This window comes from Oncorhynchus clarkii, chromosome 1, assembly GCF_045791955.1.
Source record: "Oncorhynchus clarkii lewisi isolate Uvic-CL-2024 chromosome 1, UVic_Ocla_1.0, whole genome shotgun sequence".
In the NCBI taxonomy this organism is placed as follows: domain Eukaryota; kingdom Metazoa; phylum Chordata; class Actinopteri; order Salmoniformes; family Salmonidae; genus Oncorhynchus; species Oncorhynchus clarkii.
Genome location: NC_092147.1, coordinates 31,615,824 through 31,640,670, shown reverse-complemented (window position 1 = coordinate 31,640,670; position 24,847 = coordinate 31,615,824). Strand labels below are relative to the sequence as shown.

At 44.1% G+C, this 24,847-nt stretch overlaps 1 protein-coding gene across 1 annotated transcript; it reads right to left on the bottom strand.

Annotated features, from left to right (window-relative positions):
* Positions 1-1,178: 1,178 nt before the first annotated feature.
* Positions 1,179-23,884, bottom strand: LOC139405847 (endosome/lysosome-associated apoptosis and autophagy regulator family member 2-like). Its single transcript, XM_071148285.1, has 23 exons — positions 23,538-23,884; positions 23,286-23,387; positions 20,423-20,543; positions 10,212-10,401; positions 9,964-10,111; positions 9,709-9,798; positions 9,323-9,428; positions 9,082-9,234; positions 8,813-8,901; positions 8,419-8,599; positions 6,617-6,745; positions 6,280-6,370; positions 5,031-5,133; positions 4,749-4,886; positions 4,390-4,647; positions 4,095-4,268; positions 3,804-3,990; positions 3,603-3,699; positions 3,338-3,439; positions 2,799-2,925; positions 2,495-2,673; positions 2,204-2,378; positions 1,179-2,052 (listed from the first exon to the last, which is right to left on the bottom strand). The coding sequence occupies exons 1-23, from the start codon at positions 23,583-23,585 to the stop codon at positions 1,984-1,986; spliced, it is 3,057 nt and encodes a 1,018-aa protein (XP_071004386.1). The 5' UTR covers positions 23,586-23,884; the 3' UTR covers positions 1,179-1,983.
* Between the last annotated feature and the right edge of the window lie 963 nt (positions 23,885-24,847).

Genomic DNA, 24,847 nt, shown 5'->3' with positions numbered 1-24,847 from the left:
ATGTTCAGCCCAGACACACACTAACACAGCCCAGAGATTGGAAGGCTGTTGTTCTGAGGCTTATGCATTCACTCCCCAGCCCTGCTCCAACCAGACACTATAACTTCCAATCCACTCCTCTCCCTGCATGGCACATTGCTATGGACAACCACTGCCACATCCACAATTCCTTTTGTTCTGATGTAGTGGGATGGGGGAGTCGAGTATGAAGAAGGATTAAGGAGTGGGATGTTGATTCAAACTCAAGTTGTCTTTAATTGGACTTGGCAGAAAACTCAACCAACCTACTTTCCCCCTCTCCATCTCTCTCATTGTCTCCCTATATTTCTCTGTCACCCATGGCAGTCCCCCTTCACTCTCTCACCTTGTGAAACTCTGCTGGTGTATTCGTCAGAGCCAAGATTGCTTAAGACAGGCTCTGTACGGATCCTGAGTCCACTGCAACACAATACCAAGAAGGGTTCTGTGACCACGCTCCATCATGTCTAGCACACACATACAGAGCCTGACTCAAATACACACCAAGAACATTGGGCTGTCACAGCAGCATACTTGAAGAGGGTGGAGATGGAGGGGGGGTAGATGAGGTATACATCTAGTCCATTTTAAAATGTATACTGTACTAGTTAGCTTGACCAACAGATGACAGGGATTGTAATGTGTACATATGGGAATAGGCTAGGAGTGACTGGTCCTTCACAAATAATGTAGAACAATACAACAAAACAGTGAAGTTATCAGTCTTTTACCATTATAAGTGTCAATGCTAATGGTACTAACTCTGTCCAAAGGTGTCATTAATAATGTTATAAAAGTATGTGTTCGCTTTCACAGCGTATTCTCACCTGGAATGGGTCAGTGATCTCCAGATTCCCAAGAGAACAATCCAGAACATTCTGGAGTCAAGGTAGAAGTTGTTCCTATAACCACAGATCTAGGGTCACACTATCCTCAATCCTAACCTTAACCATTATAGAATGACAAAGTATCTGACCCTGGATCAGTGGTTCGATCTAGGGTCAACGTGAACCCTGACCTCTTTGGACTGGCCGGTCAGAAAGCAATAGAGCTCATCATACGTGCAATAACGAGGACATCATAATAAACAATAACAAATGATATGCCTGTCGTCTGCTCACTTCTTGTGTGTAGGTTTTTCATTGGAAGCAAGGGACAGATTGAAAGCGTACACAAATACAATATAGTTTATTTCACTTTAAATAACAGAAAGGCAGTCAGCATCATATCGTATCATCATATGGATAATGTAACATCGCCACTCCCGATTGGACTAAGAGAGCGTGAAGGACATTCCACCATCACCATGGTAACTCAAAGCCTACAGACAGAACAAATGGGTAAAGGGTGGTGCAGTTCAGACTAAGATGAGACTGTAATAGGGTGTGTGTGTGTGTGTGTGTGCCGGGTATTTAGGGCTATGTGTGGACTTCTGTAGATCTCAAAGGATTGGACAGGTGCCAACATGCAAAGATCCCACCCAGCCTTTCAGAGGGCACTATGGAACACCGTATCTTCCCTCTTATTGAGAAGGAGCCTAAGGATTGATGTGAGGTTGGTCTCAGAGGACAAAACACCTGAGGGAAAACAACATGGCCACCAAAGCAACCTGACAACAGAGTGGCGGAAAACAGCACAAAAAACATCCCACATATAGGTCCTCTTCTTTACCTAAGCAGACCCGACACACCACCCATTTACACCCTTTTAAATCACACCGCCCATATTCCAGCAATCCACCCACACACACACATCATTCCAGGGATAAGGCCAGATGGGGGTAATGTCCTCTCACATGTGTTTGTGTCGGTGAGCATGCATTCTGGGTGTGTGTACTCTGCATGTGTCTATATATGTTCTGAGTGTGTGTGTTAAGGGTTCAAGCCCTCAACATGGAGATATGTTGAAGAAGTCTCTCTGGGGGGGGGGTGGTTGGTCTCTCTCCTTGTTCTCTTTCCTCTTTCTTCACCCCCACACCAACCCGTTTGACTGTGAGGAGTTCAACTGGACATTTTCATAGCTTCTCCCGTTTCCCTGTGGATGAAATATACAGAGACACGTTAGTCCATGAACTAGAATTACCAGGGGAGAAACAGATTCTGCACTCGCAAGTGTTCACACACGCACATACTGTAGGTAATGTAGTTTGATTTCAGCATAACTGCATAATGGTTCTGACTCTTACCCTAGATGCGATGGCTTTGAGTTTGCGTATCAGGGATGTTTTTTTGGAGTAGACCACCTCATCCTCCATCTCTCCCTCGTTCTCCTCTCCCTCCATCACGGCACAGCTATCCGCCCCCGGCAGTTCACACTCCTTATTGGACGACATTACCAGCTTCGAGTACTTAAACTCCAGCCTACCAGAGTCAGGGGTAGGCGGGACTTAGAAAAATCACCAATCTTCAGGACTACTCTAGTTCTTCTTCCAGACATATGTATGAATGAATACATGAATGAATGGATGAGTTCCTACCTCTTGTTCTTCTTCCAGAAATAGCAGGTGATGGAGAAGAGCAGTGCGGCGGTGAAGGCGCCTATCGTCGCCCCCATCTTTACCAAGAAGTCCATGCTCTCACACGGCCAGGTCTTCTTCTCCGGGAGGGACACCCCTCCTACACACCGCTTTGGCTCAGTCCACACATACAGAGTGTCCTGGGGAGAGGGAGACAGTGAACATGTGTCAGTGTGTAATGGTATGAAATACATTTTATCTAAAGTATTCAGAGTGAGAGCAGATAGCAGCTCCTTTGCAGGTAATCGATTAGTAAAACACACACCTGTAGTCCTCCCTTGCAGGCTCCCTCTATCTGGTGGTAGTTTGTGGATGTGCACTGAGGACACGCCCCTGAGCTCTCCCACAGGAAGTGGAAGGTACAGCCATCACACGTCCCCGCCGGACACTGACTACAACAGAGAAACATACTGTTACTACAATGTACTAATCTAATTTTTACGTTATAAGGACAGTTTCAATGAGATGTAATCTGATCAAATCCGATCAAATCTGAGTGATAAATCCATGTGTTTGTTCTCAGCTTCTCGTGTTCCTCCAGCACGGAGCATGAATATCCATCACACAGAGTTAGATAACTAGCTGCCTGGGAGTAAAAGCAAACTTCTTACTAATTTATCAGTCACAAGAGGATGCAGAGTTTCTGTGAATTGAGCTTGCAGTTCATTTCGAGCTTGGACTTCTTTTAAGTCTCTCCTTTTACTAGTAATCTCCTTTGAGGCTGCAGTTTCGGAGCAAGACAGGAAGAGAAAAAGAGAGATAGAAAGAGAGGGGCAAGAAGAGAGGAAAGGAGACAGACAGTACCTGGGTACTGTGAGTTCTCCTTGTGTGCCTCTATCTGGGTTACAGCGAAGCGTCACCACCACGTTACGACCTTTATCACATGACGAGGTCACCTCCAGAGAACTATCCAATAGAAGCATAACATTTGGTTAAAAAACAACAGGGTACTCCTGATTAAGAGCAACTAAAAACTACCCCAAACCTTTACTTGGGCCCCAAAAACACTATTCACAGAAGTAGTTATGTTTTAGAATTTGTGTTTTAGGATGTAGAAAAGATCAATTACCGGTAGAAGAAGTTGACGTCAGGGACTTTGTTGGTGGTCTGTGGGAACAGGTCTGGTCTTGCCTTGACTCCATCCAGAGTCAAGGCCACTGTCGCTCCTACACACATTCATCAATAAATTAACGCCTACTATACACCAGTGACAAAGATCGGCATCAGGTTACAAGGAAAATGTGTGTGTGTGAGTGTGATGTGTACTCACCCAGAAAGGTGTCTGCTAGGCTGATGGACTGAGAGGATAGTGCTGTGTGGAAGCCCCGCCCACTGGAGGGGATAATGGTTGATTGACAGATTAATGTCTCCACCGCATTGGCTGGTTCCCCTGTCTCTTTCTGAGAATCGGCGCTGGAAAGGTCAGTCACGTTGTCTGTACACACAGCCCTTCTACCCTGAGAATGGAAAGCTAAATTCAGGATCACAAAGTAATTGTAGGTTGCAAATATTGTTAAATCAGTGTGTGTGTGTGTGTGTGTGTGTGTGTGTGTCTGTGTACCTCTCCTCCACAGAGGCTGATGTTGAAAAGGTGGTAGTATTTGGTTCCTTTGGTGGTAAAACTGGGTCCGTTCATCAGTGTTCCAACAGAGCCCAGGGAACTGTAGTCAAAACTCAGAGACACATTGTTCTCAGAGTAGGAGAACACACAGTCACTGTAGCACCTGCTGTGCTCCTGAAAAAACAAACATTCAGTTGTGCACTGGGGGAATCAACAATGGACACACAATTTTATTCACCAATCTTGACACACAAACACAAGCTTGGTGTGACACTGATATCAACAAAACACACACCTTGTTGCTCTTGCTGGATGGTCCACAGGGTTTGCAGGCCTCTGGGCCCAGGGTGCTGTGTGAGGTGAGGTGTGTGTTGGGAGGGCACTCGGTGCACTGGCTGGTGTGTATGTAATGTCCTGGAGGGCAGGGCACACACAGCGAGCCGGAGGGCTGGGAGAGGAGGGCACAGGTCTGACACTCCGACGACACACCGTCTACAGCATTACTCACTGAGATGGAGTAGATACTTGCCACGTTGTTCACATTCTGACGCACCTGGAGAGAAAGAGAATGCACTACTAGTATATGATTGTGTCTGTATACATTAGTGCGTATCCAGGTTTGTATACAGTGTGTGTGTGTGTGTGTGTACTTACGTCAGAGGCCTGGTTGGTCCTCTGGAAGGCCCAGGTGTATGACACAGAGGCGTTCTTGGTCATAATGTGTGTGTAGGACTGTCTGACCTTACTGCCCTCCCATGACGCCACCACCCTTGTACTCTTCCTGTTTACATCCTACACACAGTGATGTAATTAACTTTACACAGTTCAAAAGTAGTGCACATTTTAAAAGGAATAGAAATATCCAAACACATTTCTAGATGCTTGTATACTTTTTGCATTGAGTGTGGGTTTTTCTTTATCCGGTGTTGTTCTCACCATCATAAAGTACAGCTCACAGTCAGCTGAACACACCATCTCAAACTCAAAGCTGATACGGCCAAACTCTGTCCCCGCACCACCTGTTGCTGATGTAGGAGGCCTGAAAACACACACACACACATAAAGAGAGCGAAAGAAGGAGAGGGGAAGGGAGAGAGCAAGAGAGTAGTGTTACACGGTATACCAGTGCCACGGTAATATCCCGATACCAAAACAATACTTACAATAGCAACATTTTAGAATACCGTAGTACCGTTACATATGATACTACCAACATTTGCGGTCCCTGATGAGTCAACTGTTGTTACATTTGATACATTGCAGCAGTGCACAGAGCAAGCAAAGTTGATACATTGTATCATTTCATCGCCTGCTATAACCAAGAGCACAGGTCCGTCTCAGTAGACTTTGGAAGTCCGCTGTGCTGCAGCCGCCGAGTGTCATAGAGGAACAATGGACAGGCAGCTTGCAGCTTTACAGAGAGGAAAACAGGCCTCACCATTAAACGAATATGATCCATATAACCAGAGCTCCCTTATTTCCTTCTAGCACATTTCATATCATTTCACAAACTTTGTCACGGTTCATTTTAAACTAGGTCAGGTGGCTAATTATTGTTTTGTATTAATTAAATTCTCGTGACAGTTAACTGAAGAGTGAAGGTGGTTTCATGGAGTGTTTCCCCCTTACTTCCACAATGACCTGCAGATCATTATGCATTTATATTCCTTCATTCCATTCTTCCAGCCAAGTCACAGGGAGACATTCTATGCAGTATTCTATTATACACTGAGTGGTGTGAAGTTAAATTCAACATGCACAGAACGTTTAGAAAATGGGAAGAAGTGTCCGGGGGAAGGGGCGAACCAGACGCTATGTCACTCCAAATAATTTTTTCAGCGGTTTCACGATACTACTTGGTATCGTGATACTTGGCCTGGTATCGTTAGTAAAATGTTGGTATCGTGATCCTTGGCCTGGTATCGTTAGTAAAATGTTGCTATCGTGATACTTGGCCTGGTATCGTTAGTAAAATGTTGCTATCGTGATACTTGGTCTGGTATCATTAGTAAAATGTTGCTATCGTGATACTTGGCCTGGTATCATTAGTAAAATGTTGCTATCGTGATACTTGGCCTGGCATCGTTAGTAAAATGTTGCTATCGTGATACTTGGCCTGGTATCATTAGTAAAATGTTGATATCGTGACAATAAGACAGAGACAGATTGAGATGAAGGGACTCACTTAAAGCCAGGTACATGGAGGTTGAGGATGAGGTAGTCGTTATCAGAGCCCCCTGCTCCACTACGGATATGATCCCCCGCCACCTCCCAACCTGACGGAGAGACACGTCAGAACACACACAACACGCCAACATACCAGGGTCTTCTCTGAATATTTCACTCAAATGTGGCCTGTGGCCCGCCTTTGCATTATGCTAAAGTGCCGAAGACAGGGGTACACAACCCTCCTCCTGGAGAACTACCCACTCTTAATTCTTATCCTGGCCTAAAGGGAACATGTCAACAACAGTAAAGAGCAACAGCACCCTCTAGACCTCAGAGAGAGCAGCTGCACCCACCATTCATGCCGTCACACTTGGAGTTGCCCACATTGAAGCAGGATGTCTTCATGCTGGCTGGAAGGACGTTCCACCACTTATACTGATAACCTACAGCAGGCTCAGTACCCGCAGGACACGACTCACACGCTGGGAGAGAGGTAGAAAATAGGAAGAGAAGAGGGAGAGAAATAGAGATCATAATTTAGGAAAGCAAACGCAAAAAGAAAATCCAGATCCCACGAGTGATCAGATGAATTGCAATTAATTGCAAAGTCCCTCTTTGCCATGTAAATGAACTGAATCCCCCAAAAACATTTCCACTGCATTTCAGCCCTGCCACAAAAGGACCAGCTGACATCATGTCAGTGATTATCTCATTAACTCAGGTGTAAGTGTTGATGAGGACAAGGCATGAGATCACTCTGTCATGCTGACTGAGTTCGAATAACAGACTGGAAACTTCAAAAGGAGGGTGGTGCTTGGAATAATTGTTCTTCCTCTGTCAACCATGGTTACCTGCAAGGAAACACATACCGTCATCATTGCTTTGCACAAAAAGGGCTTCACGGGCAAGGATACTGCTGCCAGTAAGATTGCACTCAAATCAACCATTTATCGGATCATCAAGAACTTCAAGGAGAGCGGTTCAATTGTTGTGAAGAAGGCTTCAGGGCACCCAAGAAAGTCCAGCAAGCGCCAGGACCGTCTCCTAAAGTTGATTCAGCTGCGGGATCGGGGCACCACCAGTACAGAGCTTAGTCAGGAATGGCAGCAGGCAGGTGTGAGTGCATCTGCACGCACAGTGAGGCGAAGACTTTTGGAGGATGGCGTGGTGTCACGAAGGGCAGCAAAGAAGCCAGGAAAAACATCAGGGACAGACTGATATTCTGCAAAAGGTACATGGATTGGACAGCTGAGGACTGGGGTAAAGTCATTTTCTCTGATGAATCCCATTTGAATGAGATTCAAATGTTTGGGGCATCCGGAAAAAAGCGTGTCCGGAGAAGACAAGGTGAGCGCTACCATCAGTCCTGTGTCATGCCAACAATAAAGCATCCTGAGACCATTCATGTGTGGGGTTGCTTCTCAGCCAAGGGAGTGAGCTCACTCACAATTTTGCCTAACAACACAGCCATGAATAAAGAATGGTACCAAACCATCCTCCGTGAGCAACTTCTCCAAACCATCCAGGAACAGTTTGGTGATAAACAATGCCTTTTCCAGCATGATGGAGCACCTTGCCATAAGGCAAAAGTGATAACTAAGTGGCTCGGGGAACAAAACATCAAGAACCTCCCCAGACCTTAATCCCATTGAGAACTGGTGGTCAATCAAAAACCCACAAATTCTGACAAACTCCAAGCATTGATTATGCAAGAATGGGCTGCCATCAGTCAGGATGTGGCCCAGAAGTTAATTGACAGGGTGGATTGCAGAGGTCTTGAAAAGAAGGATCAACATTGCAAATATTGACTCTTTGCATCAACTTCATGTAATTGTTAGTAAAAGCATTTGACACTTATGAAATAGTTGTAATTATACTTCAGTATTCCATAGTAACATCTGACAAAAATATCTAAAGACAATGTATCAGCAAACTTTGTGAAAATTAATATTTGTGTCATTCTCAAAACTTTTGGTCACGACTGTACAGGAGGGGACTGAGCACGCACCCCTGAGGGGCCCCTGTGTTGAGGATCAGTGTGACAGATGTGTTGTTACCTACCCTTACCACCTGGGGGCTGCCCGTCTGATGGAGGACAAGAGAGAAGGAAGACGAGAGATAGAAGAGGACATGGGATAAAGGGATATTTTGTCACCTTTGACCCCATCAGAGAATGTCCCGGGGGGGCAGGGAGAGCAGGTAGCAGTGTCATTGTTATAGAAACCAGGGTTGCACGGTGGGCAGGGCTCACGGTCACCAGAGGGGGGCAGTGTTTCAGCCCCGGCCACGTCCACCAGACAGATCTGAGGCTCCACCCACCTGTAGGTCACCTGTGTCTGAAACCACACACACAGAGACAACATGGAGGATGAGGAAACTAACCATACAGAGAGCAAACATGGAGGACACAGACACTGAATTGTAGGGATACTGGCGCTAGAATGGCTAACCCCTGCATGGGCACTTGTGTCGATCAAAAAGGATTAGACAGGTATAAGCAATCTGGCAATAATGGATGTGGTATTGGGAGGGTGAGTTAGTCTTCTCACCTTGCCCTCAAGGTCACAGGGGGTGTGGATCTGAAAGTAATCCTTCTTGGAGCATGGTGGTCTCGCTTTGCACTCAGCTGACCCCTCCGCTGGAAGAGAGAGAGGGAAAGAAAATGGGGACAGTGAAAGAGGGAGAGATGTTTAAAAGATAATGAACTGCAGTATAACCAATAAGCTGCTCAAATTCATGTTCTAACTCTAATAAGACAAGTTGTGTATAGGTGTCTGCATCTAGACATGTCTGCATGCTTATGTTCCTGTGAACCTACGTGCATAGAGTGTTGTGGTGTTGCAGGGGGTACAGGAGCTGGCTCCGTGGCCAGAGTGGGTGTCTCTGGGACAGGGCTGACATGAGGAGGAGCCTGGGGTTTGGCTGAACGTCCCTGGTTTACACGGGAAACACTCTGACGCATACGCCACTCCTAAAGAGAGAAAATAACACTTAAGTACATAGGGGAAGTGGCATGAACAGCTACAATAAATACACAAACACACACACGGTAGTCCTACCCTCTATGTGGACGTTCTTCAGCAGAACAGGTTTGACTACTTTAGCTCCAATCAGGATCCCTGCTGTCCTCCAGTACAAGATGTTAGTGCCAGACTTCAGATTCACCTTGAACACACCCATTAGAGACCTGGGTTTAGAATGCCCTTCTACACAGAGATACGACCTGAAAGCATCCCAATACGTGACATTTGATGGTGCTGTAACCTCAGAGGCTGTCTAACCCTTTAGACCTGAGACACTCCTGATTCAATGAGTCAAGGGCTTGGTGATTAGTTAACTAGTGAAATCAGGTGCGCTAGTGCTGGGCTAAAACGAAAGCTTGCACTCAATTTGGGTCTTGAAGACCAGGACTTAGAACTTAATTACAAACAAACACAGCTCTTACAGTGTGTGTGGCCCACTCCCCGTGACTGGTAAGCTTGAGCCACTTCTTATCAGCAGTCTGGTCCATCTCCTGACACTGGTCATTCTGGATCTGCCAAGCAACCAGAACATCAACCAATCAATCAATATTTAAATTAGTGAATATCACTTCAGCATATTTATAGCGCTACTTCGTCAGGAAGGTACTGCAGAGAAGAATTTACTCTCACTAACTAGCAGATATCTTAGGATTGAGAGAATGAAGTAGAAGACTCACAAAGAACTCAAAGAAGAGGTTGCCGTCTGGGTACTGGTAGTCAAAGGAGACTGATCCCGGTTTCTTCAGATGGACAGCATAGATCAGAGAGACAGTACACTCATCTCTGTTAGACTCCAGGTAACTACCCTGCGGAAACCACGTCGAACTGGACACACACACACAGCAGAGATTAATGAGATGTATGCAAGAACTGCAACGACACCATGATTTAAAAATCATAAGCTAAACCGCTCCCCTTCCCACACCTGTTGCAGGTACTGCTGTCGTCTCCATGGGGACCATTGTCAAGGTAAGTTGCTAGGGAGCTGAACCCGCTGGGGATGGTTTCCCAGTCATCAAATCGAATACCGCTGCCCAGAGAGTAGGTACCTGCTGCACACTGAGTACACTCCTGGGCAGACATCTCCAGAAACTCCCCCGCCTCACAGGAAAATGCTGGGGGAGAGAGACGGGAGAGAGTGGACATTTCATGGAAAAGATAAGTGAAGTATACCACCAGCGGGACCTGTCATTCAGGGCACGTGGGGCAAAGCACGACCTGTTTAGCTAAAATATAAATATATACAGTACCAGTCAAAAGTTTGGACACACCTACTCATTCCAGAGTTTTTCTTTATTTTGACTATTTTCTACATTGTAGAATAATAGTGTAGACATCAAAACTATGAAATAACACATATGGAATCATGTAGTAACCCCCAAAAAATTGTTAAATCAAAATCTATTTCATATTTGAGATTCTCGGTGACAGCTTTACACACTCATGGTGTTCTCTCAACCAGCTTCATGAAGTAGTCACCTGTAAAGCATTTCAAATCAGTAGTGTTGTGACAAGGTAGGGGTAGTATACAGAATATAGCCCTATTTGGAAAAAGACCAAGTCCATCTTATGGCAAGAACAGCTCAAATAAGCAAAGAGAAACGACAGTCCATCATTACTTTAATACATGAAGGTCAGTCAATGCGGAAAATTTCACGAACTTTGAAAGTTTCTTCAAGTGCAGTCGCAAAAAACATGAAGCTCTATGATGAAACTGCTTCTCGAGGACCGCCACAGGAAAGGAAGACCCAGAGTTAATAAGTTCATTAGTTACCAGCCTCTTCACAGAGTTCAAGTAAGACACATCTCAACTGTTCAGAGGAGACTGTGTGAGTCAGGCCTTCATGGTCAAATTGCTGCAAAGAAACCACAACCAAAAGGACACTCAGGCTCCCGAGTGGCACCGAGGTATAAGGCACTGCATCTCAGTGCAAGACGCGTCAGTACAATCCCTGGTTCGTATCCAGGCTGTATCACACCCGGGTGTGATTGGGAGTCCCACAGGGCGGCAAACAATTGGCCCAGCATCGTCCGGATTTGGCAGGGGTAGGCTGTCAATGTAAATAAGAATTTGTTCTTAACTGACTTGCCTAGTTAAATAAAGGTTAAATACAAATAAATAAGAAGAGGAGACTTGTCCTTGTCCTGTCCTTTGGTATGACGAGTCCAAATGTGAGATTTTTGGTTCCAACCACCCGTTCTTTGTGAGACGCAGAGTAGGTGAACGGATGATTTCCACATGTGTGGTTCCCACATGAAGCATGGAGGAGGTGGTGTGATGGTACTTCGCCGTTGACACCGTCAGTGATTTATTTAGAATTCAAGTCAAATCTAACCAGCATGGCTAGCACAGCATTCCGCAGCGATACACCATCCCATGTGGTTTGCACTTAGAGGGACTACCATTTGTTTGTCAACAGGACAATAACCCAACACACCTACAGGCTGTGTAAGAGCTATTTGACCAAGAATCAAATCAAAGTGTATTTGTCACGTTCGCCAATTACAACAGGTGTAGTAGACCTTAAAGTGAAATGCTTACATACAGGCTCTAACCAATAGTGCAAAAAGGGTATTAGGTGAACAATAGGTAAGTAAAGAAATAAAACAACAGTAAAAAGACTATATAGGCTATATACAGTAGTGAGGCTATAAAAGTAGCGATGCTACATACAGACACCGGTTAGTCAGGCTGATTAAGGTAGTATGTACAGGTAGATATGATTAAAGTGACTATGCATATATGATGAACAGAGAGTAGCAGTAGCGTAAAAGAGGGGTTGAGGGCACACAATGCAAATAGTCTGGGTAGCCATTTGATTACCTGTGCAGGAGTCTTATGGCTTGGGGGTAAAAAACTGTTGAGAAGCCTTTTTGTCCTAGACTTGGCACTCCAGTACCCCTTGCCATGTGGATGTAGAAAGAACAGTCTAGGACTGGGGTGACTGGGGTCTTTGGCAATTTTTAGGGCCTTCCTCTGACACTGCCAGGTGTAGAGGTCCTGGATGGCAGACAGCTTAGCCCCAGTGATGTACTGGGCCATACGCACTACCCTCTGTAGTGCCTTGCGGTCAGAGGCTGAGCCGCAATTTCCGTACCAGGCAGTGATGCAACCAGTGCTCTCGATTTTGCAGCTGTAGAACGTTTTGAGGATCTTAGGACCCATGCCAAATCTTTCTCGTTTCCTGAGGGGGTATAGGCTTTGTCGTGCCCTCTTCACAACTGTCTTGGTGTGTTTGGACCATTCTAGTTTGTTGTTGATGTGGACACCGATGAACTTGAAGCTCTCAACCTGCTCCACTACAGCCCCGTCGATTAGAATGGGGGAGTGCTCGGTCCTCCATTTCCTGTAGTCCACAATTATCTCCTTAGTCTTGGTTACGATGAGGGATAGGTTGTTATTCTGGCACCACACGGCCAGGTCTCTGACCTCCTCCCTACAGGCTGTCTCGTCATTGATCAGGCTGTTGTGTCGTCTGCAAACTTAATGGTGGTGTTGGAGTCGTACCTGGCCATGCAGTCGTGGGTGAACTGGGAGAACCAGAGGGGACTGAGCACGCACCCCTGTGGAGCTCCAGTGTTGAGGATCAGCGTGGCAGATGTGTTGCTGCCTACCCTCACCACCTGGGGGCGCCCAGTCAGGAAGTCCAGGATCCAGTTGCAGAGGGAGGTGTTTAGTACCAGGATCCTTAGCTTAGTGATGAGCTTTGAGGGTAAAATGGTGTTGAACGCTGAGCTGTAGTCAATGAATAGCATTCTCACATAAGTGTTCCTTTTGTCCAAATGGTGAAAGGGCAGTGTGGAGTGAAATAGAGATTGCATCATCTGTGGATCTGTTTGGGCGGTATGCAAATTGGAGTGGGTCTAGGGCTTCTGAGATAATGGTGTTGATGTGAGCCATTACCGACCTTTCAAAGCATTTCATGGCTACGGAGTCATTTAGACAGGTTGCCTTTGTGTTCTTGGGCACTGGGACTATGGTGGTCTGCTTGAAACCTGTTGGTATTACAGACTCAATCAGTGACATGTTGAAAATGTCAGTGAAGACACCTGCCAGTTGGTCAGCACATGCCCGGAGCACACGTCCCGGTAATCCGTCTGGCCCCACAGCCTTGTGTATGTTGACCTGTTTAAAGGTCTTACGTCGGCTACGGAGAGCGTGATCACACAGTCGTCCAGAACAGCTAATGCTCTCATGCATGCCTCAGTGTTGCTTGCCTCGAAGCGAGCATAGAAGTGATTTAGCTCGTCTGGTAGGCTCGTGTCACTGGGCAGCTCGTGGCTTCCCTTTGTTTTCTGTAATAGTTTGCAAGCCCTGCAACATAACACGAGCGTCGGAGCCAGTGTAGCATGATTCAATCTTAGCTCTGTATTGACGCTTTGCCTGTTTGATGGTTTGTCGCAGGGCATAGCAGACAACGTCCTCAATGCACTTATTGATAAAGACAGTGATTGATGTGGTGTACTCCTCAATGCCATCGGAAAAATCCCGGAACATGTTCCAGTCTGTGATAAAAAAACAGAAGGAGAGCGATGGAGTGCTGCATCAGATGACCTGAACTCCACAATCACCCGACCTCAACCCAATTGAGATGGTTTGGAGTCAGAACTCAGGCCTTTTTCTAGAACTCCAACCTAAAGACTGCTGACGTCCGGATTCAAACTTTATTTAAAATATTTTTGTTCCCAGTTTTCTGTAAAGTTTTACAGGAAGATGGCGCGGTGGTCCATGTGGACAAATTTAGTCATCAGATATTGGTATTCTCTGACAAAGTTTGATGACAAAATTTGCCCATAAGGCCTGCCGCATCACCTTCCTGTTCAAGTGTGCACAGCACAACAAGGTGAGTCATAAAAAGTACTGCATGCTGCCGCATAAATTATAATATGCATGGGAGATACAGTGGCTTGCAAAAGTATTCACTCCCCTTGGCATTTTTCCTATTTTGTTGCCTTACAACCTGGAATTAAAAATTTTTTTTTTTTTTTGGGGGGGGGTTGTATCATTTGATTTACACAACATGCCTACCACTTTGAAGATGCAAAATATTTTTTATTGTGAAACAAACAAGAAATAAGACAAAAAAGTAAAATAAACTTGAGCATGCATAACCATTTACCCCCCAAAATCAATACTTTGTAGAGCCTCCTTTTGAAGCAATTACAGCTGAAAGTCTCTTGGGGTATGTCTCTATTGGATTGGCACATCTAGCCATTCTTTAAGGCAAAATTTCCCCAGCTCCTTCAAGTTGGATGGGTTCGGTTGGTGTAGAGCCATCTTTAAGTCATACCACAGATTCTCAATTGGATTGAGGTCTGGGTTTTGACTAGGCCATTCAAAGACATTTAAATGTTTCCCCTTTAACCACTCGAGTGTTGCTTTAGCAGTATGCTTAGAGTCATTGTCCTGCTGGAAGGTGAACCTCCGTCCCAGTCTCAAATCTCTGGAAGGCAAACAGGATTCCCTCAAGAATGTCCCTGTATTTAGCACCATCCATCATTCCTTCAATTCTGACCAGTTTCCCAAAACATCCCCGCAGCATGATGCTGCCACCACCATGCTTAACTGTGAGGATGGTGCTCGTGTGATGAGAGGTGCTGGGTTTGCGCCAGACATAGCGATTTCCTTGATGTCCAAAAAGCTACATTTTAATCTTATCTGACCCGAGTACCTTCTTCACTATTTTTGGGGAGTCTCCCACATGCCTTTTGGCGAACACCAAACATGTTTCCTTATTTTTTAAGCAATGGCTATTTTTCTGGCCACTTCCATAAAGCCCATCTCTGTGGAATGTACAGCTTAAAGTCGTCCTTTGCAGCTCCTTCAACGTTATCTTTGGTCTCATTGTTGCCTCTCTGATTAATGCTCTCCTTGCCTGGTCCATGAGCTTTGGTGGGCGGCCCTCTCTTGGCAGGTTTGTTGTGGTGCCATATCCTTTCCATTTTTTAATAATGGATTTAATGGTGCTCCGTGGGATGTTCAAAGTTTCTGATCTTTTTTTATAACCCAACCCTGATCTGTACTTCTCCACAACTTTGTCCCTGACCTGTTTGTAGAGCCCCTTCTTGGTCTTCATGGTGCCCCTTGCTTAGTTGTGTTGCACACTTTCAGAACAGGTGTATATATACCGAGATCATATGACAGATCAAGTGACACTTAGTTAAATAAAGTTCACCTGTGTGCAATTGAATTATGTGAGTTCTGAAGGTAATTGTTTGCACCAGATCTTATTTATGGGCTTCATAGCAAAGGGTGTGAATAAATATGCACGCACCACTTTTCTTTTTTTCTTTTTAAAAACTTTTTTTTTTTTTCATTTCACTTCGCCAATTTGGACTATTTTGTGTATGTCCATTACATGAAATCCAAATAAAAATCAATTTAAATGACAGGTTGTAATGCAACAACATAGATAAATCGCAAAGGGGATGAATACTTTTGCAAGGCACTGTATGTATACTGTGGCTACGAAAGTAATACTAAGTGTATGTTGTGTAGTAAGCTGGCCCATGTGCCTCACCCTAATAATTTGGTCCCTTTCCCCCTCATAACCTAGCCTACTGTTCCGGCTTGGTGGTACACATGTAGCCTATAGCCTGTTTTAGAGACCTTTCAATGTCTGCTTATATGCCACCTTTATCTATCCTACGGTTCTGACTTGGTGTACAGTTGTGGCATACAACTGAGAATTTGAGAATGACACAAATATTAATTTTCACAAAGTCTGCTGCCTCAGTTTGTATGATAGCAATTTGTATAATGTTATGAAAAGTGATCAGATGAAATGCGATTAATTGCAAAGTCCCTCTTTGCCATGCAAATGAACTGAATCCCCAAAAAACATTTCCACTGCATTTCAGCCCTGCCACAAAACGACCAGCTGACATCATGTCAGTGATTCTCTCGTTAATAGAGGTATGAGTGTTGACGAGGACAAGGCTGGAGATCACTCTGTCATGCTGACTGAGTTCGAATAACAGACTGGAAGCTTCAAAAGGAGGGTGGTGCTTGGAATCATTGTTCTTCCTCTGTCAACCATGGTTACCTGCAAGGAAACATGTGCCGTCATCATTGCTTTGCACAAAACATGGCTTCACAGGCAATCAACCATTTATTGGATCATCAAGAACTTCAAGGAGAGCGGTTCAATTGTTGTGAAGAAGGCTTCAGGGCGCCCAAAAAAGTCCAGCAAGCGCCAGGACCGTCTCCTAATGTTTATTCAGCTGCGGGATCGGGGCACCACCAGTACAGAGCTTGCTCAGGAATGGCAGCAGGCAGGTGTGAGTGCATCTGCACGCACTGTGAAGAGAAGACCTTTGGAGGATGGCCTGGTGTCAAGAACGGCAGCAAAGAAGCCACTTCTCTCCAGGAAAAACATCAGGGACATACTGATATTCTACAAAAGGTACAGGGATTGGACTGCTGAGGACTGGGGTAAAGTCATTTTCTCTGATGAATCCCATTTCCGAATGTTTGGGGCATCCGGAAAAAAGCGTGTCCGGAGAAGACAAGGTGAGCGCTTTCCTCAGTCCTGTGTCATGACAACAATAAAGCATCCTGAGACCATTCATGTGTGGGGTTGCTTCTCAGCCAAGGGAGTGGGCTCACTCACAATTTTTCCTAAGAACACAGCCATGAATAATGGTTGCGAATGGTACCAACCCATCCTCCGTGAGCAACTTCTCCCAACCATCCAGGAACAGTTTGGTGACGAACAATGCCTTTTCCAGCATGATGGAGCACCTTGTCTTAAGGCGAACAAAACATCAATATTTTGGGTCCATGGCCAGGAAACTCCCCAGGCCTTAACCCCATTGAGAACAATGGGGAACAAAGTGGTCAATCATAAAGAGGCGGGTGGACAAACAAAAACCCACAAATTCTGACAAACTCCAATTATTGATTATGCAAGAATGGGCTGCCATCAGTCAGGATGTGACCCAGAAGTCACAGCATGCCATTGACATTTATGAAATGATTGTAATTATACTTCAGTATTCCATAGTAACATCTGACAAAAATCTAAAGACACTGAAGCATCAAACTTTGCGGAAATTAATATGTGTCATTCTCAAAACCTTTGGCCAAGACTGTACAGGAGAGATAACTGTAAGAACGTTGTTCTGAATCCTGTCGCTATACATTTCCAAACTGCTTAACAAATAGCTATTGACTACGTCGGTCTTAGCTTGCTCATTAATGTCTTATGGATGGCCCCTTATCCACTCTTCATTCCCTTATGCAATAGTTTTTACATCTCAATTGTCAGTAGAAACCACATTTGTTTAAGCAAGTCAACCATATCAGCTGTTTTTTTTAAAGCAGTAAATGAGTCTGAATGAACTGTTTCGCTGCCAGACAAGGCTTCGCTGATAGCCAGGTGTAGCAGTGGTAAGGAATCACTCCATGGTGCTGAAAAGAAAGCTCTGCTGTTGGGACAGCTTTATGTAGGCCCTAACAGTTTGTGGGCACCGTTTGTCAAAGTTATAGTCTAATTCATGTATTGTTTAGTCTTGTGTTGTGTAGTGGCTTTGCTGGCATGCATCTAAAAAATTAAGTTTGCCCCACCAAAATGTACATGCTAAAATCGTCACTGTATACCACTATTTGGAAGCGTTTCAGAGAATGAGAGAGGGGATGTATCAGAGCTTGTTAGAGGTCAGGGATGGTGCAAAACAGGAGATAACATTATATTGGTAAAAGAAAAATGGTAGACCTTCTGTTTACACCAAGGAGAGGGGAAGTAACTGGGTCCATAATTGGGCTGGATACAGCTCAGAGATGTACAACAGCCCTCGGATTGCTTCCCCGTAACCACGGGAACAAACATACTAATCCCCACATCCTGGTGAAAAGGGCTGTGGGGGTGCGTGCGTGGGTGAGGTTGTACAAAGTAGGGGTGTGACATTTAAACGAAATTGGGATTGGTTATGTTAAAAAGAAAAATCCCTAACCTAAAAACATAATAATTTTTTTAACAAAATTTCAACAAAACTACCACGGACAGGATCAAGGATCATTATCATAAAGACAAAAAAATACCAAGGAGGAGAAGTAGGAGAAGACGAAATGCAAAGGTGGAATTGAGCTACAGTGGCAGTACAGATGCAATGCGGAAAAGGGGAGCACCATGAGACCCAACCCCTTGCTGGCAGCAGTGCAATAAGGGACGGACTGAGAAAATCACAGCGCTGATTACAGAAATGATTGCGGTTGCTGTGCAGCCACTGTCAATTGTAGAGGATGCCGGCTTCATTGCTGCCCTAATGGCTTGTCTAGAAACAGACTACAAGATGCCATGTCGAAAAAGCGTGACGGCCTGGATGGAGAAATGATTGTTCTGAAAGTACAAAGCACGAGCTCTCAAAAACAATACTTGGCTCCCGAGTGGCGCAGCAGTCTAAGGCACTGCATCACAGTGCGAGAGGCGTCACTACAGACCATGGTCCGATTCCAGACTGTATCATAACCGGCCGTGATTGGGAGTCCCATAGGGCGGCGCACAATTGGCCCAGCATTGTACAATTGGCCCAGCATCGGGTTAGGGTTTGGCCGGGGTAGGCCACCATTGTAAATAAGAATTTGTTCTTAATTGACTTGCCTAGTTAAATAGAAGGTTAAATAAAAATAAAACACATTGTTTGACGTCTATGAACACGCCGTCATACATCACTGCAATGAGCCATCACATTGAGGAGAAGTGAGAACATGGAGGAGGAGAGCAGAGAATCTTTCTGAGTGGGTTGGGGGCAGAAGTAAGGTCTGGTAGGGTTACCACTAGATAGCACAGCCACAGTCAAAATTGGCTATATTAACGAAAAGAAAAACTAGCTTTTTGTCTTAACTTAAGGTTAGTCATAATGTTAGCAGTGGGGTTTAAAATCACATTTTAAGAAGATAAATTGTAGAAATAGGCAGATTTTATGACTGTGTGGCTGTGGTAATTAGTGACGACTGTTTGTTAGGTAGCGAGGACTGCGGCAAATTGAACTGCATTGTCCCTTAGCAGTCATGCGCAGAACCAGGTCTGAATTGTGATTTTAGTAAGGTGACTTCTGTCACATCCAACAATGAAACAATGCTCTACTCTAGAATTGTCTGGAAGCTTTTCCCCAGGTGTCTGTCTCACTGGCTCAACCAGACGGACTGGGTAGAAAAATGGCCAATCAGGAATTAAATAGAAAAAGAGAAAAGCAGACAGAGGTGAGCTTTTTCCAGAGAACAAAACAAAGATGCACAAAGATCATGCCCTCACATGCTAAACTCACACCATTACTTACCATTAACAGGGGAGGATTCTCTTGGGGGTATGATATTTATGAATCTGTAACTTTCGCACTCATCATTATTCACGATTCAATCATGATTATCTGTAATCATGGTAGAATCCTCATAAAAATAAAAAAAAGTGTTCAGAAACATAAAATATTATATTCTTATTTACAATAAAAGTGACTCCAAAAATAACACAATACAATATTTAACAAGATTTTCTATTGGGTACAACATAATCGGAAACATAACCAAAACAAACTGAAAATGCATCCAACAAGTTTGTAGAGGCACAAGCTAGATGTAGTCATTGCGTGCTAGGAATACTGAACTTTTGACTAAATATAACACACCATAAGTGAATTTGTCCAAATACTTACGACACCTTCGAATGGGGGGACTAGATGCATAAAGTGCTTACATTTCTAAATGTGAAAACACATGTATGAACAAATAAAAAAGGTGACAATTTGTACTGTCGCCTCGTAAAACATTTGATCTCAAATCCAAAATGCTGGAGTATAGAGACCAATTAAAAGTTTTAGCTTCACCCTCCATACAAATATGTAGGGGAGTGTCTGTCAATAAAATCCTTTTCCACAGACATGCATCAGTTAGAGATATTTAGGGAAGCAAAGTCAGGCGCAAGAAGTAAACATATTGAGACCTGTGTGTGTATATGTAAACCTCTGAGGTTATTGGCCTATTGTTCCAGCATGAAGCCAGCTCTGCCCTGTGCTATGACTGGAGCAGAGACAACGAGCCAATCAGGTCATTGTGGAATACTGGAAGAAATTCCAAACAGCTGATAAGAGGGTGTGAGAAACATCTCTGACACACACACACACACACACAGTACTTACTGCACTCTGTCCCTCGTACAGGCTCGGGCAGTCCGATGCAGGATCCATGGCTCTGAGGGATTGCTACTCGCCATCGCGACCCTGTACTGTCACACTCTGTATATTCATAGTAGTAGTCTGTCTGCAACACAAGAGATAGCATGGACACACAGTGATGGAGAGAAAGAGAGGGGTTGAGTGTGTCTGTGTGTCTTTGAACAGTATGTGAGAAACAGTGAGAGACAGATAAAAGACAGACATGGGGACAGAGAGAGGTCAGTAAACACGAAGACCACCAAGGGCCCAGAGTTCTCTCTTCACCCCCCCCCCCCCCCCCCATTCCATCACTATGGATACAGGAAACCAAGGCACAGCACACAGTGGGTAAGTGGATGACATAGAAGTTGTCCATAAAAACAGATCCTATCTCAGTATAATGAAGGTAGAAGTTGTCCCTAACCACTGAATGTCCAGGCGTAGGAATTTGATGGTTCAGTCTTGCTAAAGGTTCTGAGATTTAAGGTTTTTGAGTTCAAGGTTTGCAATTTTCACTGTGAGAACATTGTTGAAGTGTTATATCACACACACAAACATGCTGTGGAGTATGTGGTTCCCCATCATGGTTCGGGAAATCGTAGAGTGAGCATGACTCGTTTAATCACTATTCTGACCATAACGTCGCTTGAATTTGCCAAACCAATGATTGCCAAACCATTGAGTGAAATACAACATGCTTTTTGCCATGTTTAAGGAATGCTGACATTTTAGAAGAACACACACACGTCTGGACACTGTGCTGAAGGGGTCATGTTTTGGGCATCATGGACATGACACATGGCAGATATATGAAGTTGTAGAATCACGCCTAGGCTTTACAGTAACACCATTGTTTCGTCCTCAAAACTGAAGCTATTTGTATCCAACAGCAGTACTGTTTTGATGAAAATTAATGAATGCCACATGCAGACCTGGTTTCACATTATATTTATTTCAAATAATGTATTGCCTTATTTACTACCATCTGTCTTAAACTCTCCCTTTCTCTCAGAAATGACTGATAGCTATGTATCACTGAGATTCATGCCAATCAATAATCAGGGCATAAAGTTTAATTATCTATTCCTCTATACCATGACACCAACAGAAGTCTATATTCTGCATGCCTGTCATGTGTTACCTGATAGGAGATGTCTGTTCCAGGACAAATCTGAACTGATATCGATCTATACCTCAAGCACTGATATATCAGGTTCTGTCACATGGTGTCAATCTAAAGACATTTCACTAGACCAGGGACTGCCAACCCTTCCTCTGCAGAGCTACTGGGTGTGCAGGCTTTTGTTCCAGCCCTGTGCCAACACTCCTTACATCTAAGCATTTGCTCATCAGGACATTGATTAGCAGAATCAGATGTGTTCTAAAGGGCAAGGCGAGAGCAAATGCATGAATATTTAGTGGCTCCAGGAGGATGGTTGCTCCTAGACTCTATTGAGAGTGGAAGACTACTCTCTCGTCTCTAACATGTAGGCTCACTTTTTGTAAAAAGTCCCATCACAAGTAAGACTCTTGAATAAACTTCATTTGAATGTACTTTACCTGTTGTCTGCCGATTTTGTCCTTATGTAGGAGGTAATTGGAGACAAAATACCCACAGGGAAGTGTTATTAGCCCTACTTTGAGTATGCTGGTCTGTTTTTATTTTCAATACTGATGCAATTTTATACTGATGCACGTGACCAACACTATGCCCGAGGAATATGGCCGAACCTAAACCACAGCCGATTGTGAGGAAACATGCTTCAGTCGACTACGTTCGGCTATTGTTGACATATTGTGCATCACATGTGATGTGTGAAGAGACTGAAACTACAAGTGACAGAACCTGCCAGCTCTGCAAAAAAGTCAGGTAAACAACACTTTCCTGTGGATATCTCCACCTCCTACCACCAAAAGTACAAACAGCATGTACAACCAGTAAAGTAAGTTCAAATATCATTTTATTCAACATTCTGGCTTGTAGAGACTATTGTGGGGGTTTTTAGGAAGATTTTGGTCAGACTGATAATCCATGGAGTAACCATGGCAACAGCCTGATGTTTAGACAATGTTGTCCCTTGATAAATGTAGGTCCAAAATACTTGTTTTCTGGTGGTAGAAATAGTAGTCTTGTGGAAGTGCAGAGCGCAGATTCCACAATGCCCTGGTGAGTCACTGTGACTGGACAGTAGATTGGAGTTTGTGTCCGTCTGAATGTAAAATAACCCAGGCTATGTTGTTGCCAGCCATGTGCTATGGCTCAGAGGTGATGAGTGGAGAGAGCGAGAGAGACGGTGGGAAGGAAAGGCAGCTCCATGCAGGAAACTGAAGACTCAAAGTCTGCCCTGAGTGTTGAGACAACACAAACCAGAACACTGCGTGCGCACACAAACACACTGCCCTAAGCAATGCAAGTGTCCTAAGCAACAATTCCCCAGAAATCCTGCAGGACAACCTGATTGCATGACGGACAGGTGTTTGGAGAAACAGGATGAGTAATTAGTTGTCAAGGAGGGCATCGCCCTCTCGCTAAGCAGTGTATGTGTGTGATTTATATGTATATAAACATATGAATCTGACCGGAAGTGCCGCGTCATCAATTCATAATCGTATTAGTAATGGTCGGTGGAATGATTACTGTTTAGCGCTCATGTTGTTCTACACAGTAGCTTGTGTGCCCCTGACTCACACTCCTCTTCTGACTCTCTAGTTTAATGGATAAGCTGGTCAATAACACACTATTGTGTTTTCCACTAACATGCATGGACCATTATTAGCCCACGGAAAATACAGCCACTAAAAATAACTCAGACAACACATACATCGGCATCCTGACAGTGGATCTCACCTCTGTGCATGGATGTGGTCCCTTCGTCCCGAATGCCAGCCGAAAAGAGAGGAGGAGAGCGCTACCAGCGATAAACCAAGACCGGGAAGGCATAATAGGAACCTGGGAATAGAGCGATGTCAAAAAGCTAAGTAGGCTAGATTTCAGTCATAAAGCAATGGCCTGTTAAACGTTGCGGGTGTTTGATGTCGCAAATGTATAAAATGCTGTCCGAATCACGTCTAGGTTGAAGTGGGTTTCCTTTTTCTCTACCTGCGACCGATGGGTTTGAGATTCTGGTTGTACGTTTGCAATTCGCATCTACCGGTGTTTGACGCGACGGTGACGTCGGTGGTCTGATAAATGCAAGCTGTAGAAGAGTCATTATTACGATGAAACAGCGTTCATGATATGTCGGAAATACGAGCTTCCGAATATAAAAAATATATATTTCAATGGCCCTCCAACTCCTAATAAAAAAATGAGGAAACTCTGGTTTCCTCGTGTTGCGACACTATCATTTGTTTAACTGTATGCTGATTTTCTCTTTCATGGTTGACGCAGCTTGATCATGGCACTAGGAATGCCCACATTTCGTTTCTCTGAGTTTCCGATGTGTCATGAATGCAGCATTACAGTGGTCATACCATTCTTTATACCTCAGTGATTCCTACTGTACATACAGAGCAAAATCAGTGCAGCAGATTTGTATTGAGATTAATTAGAATATTTACCTAACAATTCATTATTTCAAATACAACCATAGTTAGCCTACCTGTCTTTGTAGAATCTATGAAAGCTAGCTTTCACACAGGCTGCACTTTCTAAAATCACTGCCAGGGTTCAGAATTGTGGTTAACTGTATATTTTAACGATTGGCCTTTTCACTCAAGTGAGCACAAAGACTTTAAGTGGTTTACAGTTTCCAATGACTTGATATGGAAATGTATAGTCAGTTCTATAATTATTGGCACCCTTTAAAAATATGAGCGAAAAAAGACTGTAGGCTATAAAATAAATAATACAAATAGTGAGCTATATTGTATGCAAAAAAAATGAAATTATATCAATTATATAATGTAATACTAATAAAATTGACCAGAGAAAGAATAATAAAGACATCTTAAAAGGATAGGGGTCAGAATTATTGGCACCCCTGTTTTCGCTAGAGCTCGCCGGCTTGTAGTCCTTACACCCGGAAATGATTTACCTCTGGTTCGTTCAGCCATCCCTATTGGAAAATGAATGGGGAAAGAACAGGGTTTGGGGATTAACGCCTAAAATAAGGTCTGAGGTTAACACAGGTTTAGGAGATCTTATAGGCTTTGTTCTTTGAGATAATATCAGTCAGTTTGCATTACTGTTGTGAATTATGAAGCCTTTATGTGCTTTTATCAAATAGTACATAAATGCTTCAAAATTCACAAAAAGTGATGTAGCTCATGAAGGTTATCTCATAGAATAAAACCTATAAGATCTCAAACCTGTGTTTACCACAGGCCTTATTTTAGGCGTTAATCCCAAAACCCTGTTCTTTCCCCATTAATTTTCCAATGTTTACCACAGGCCTTATTTTCAGCATT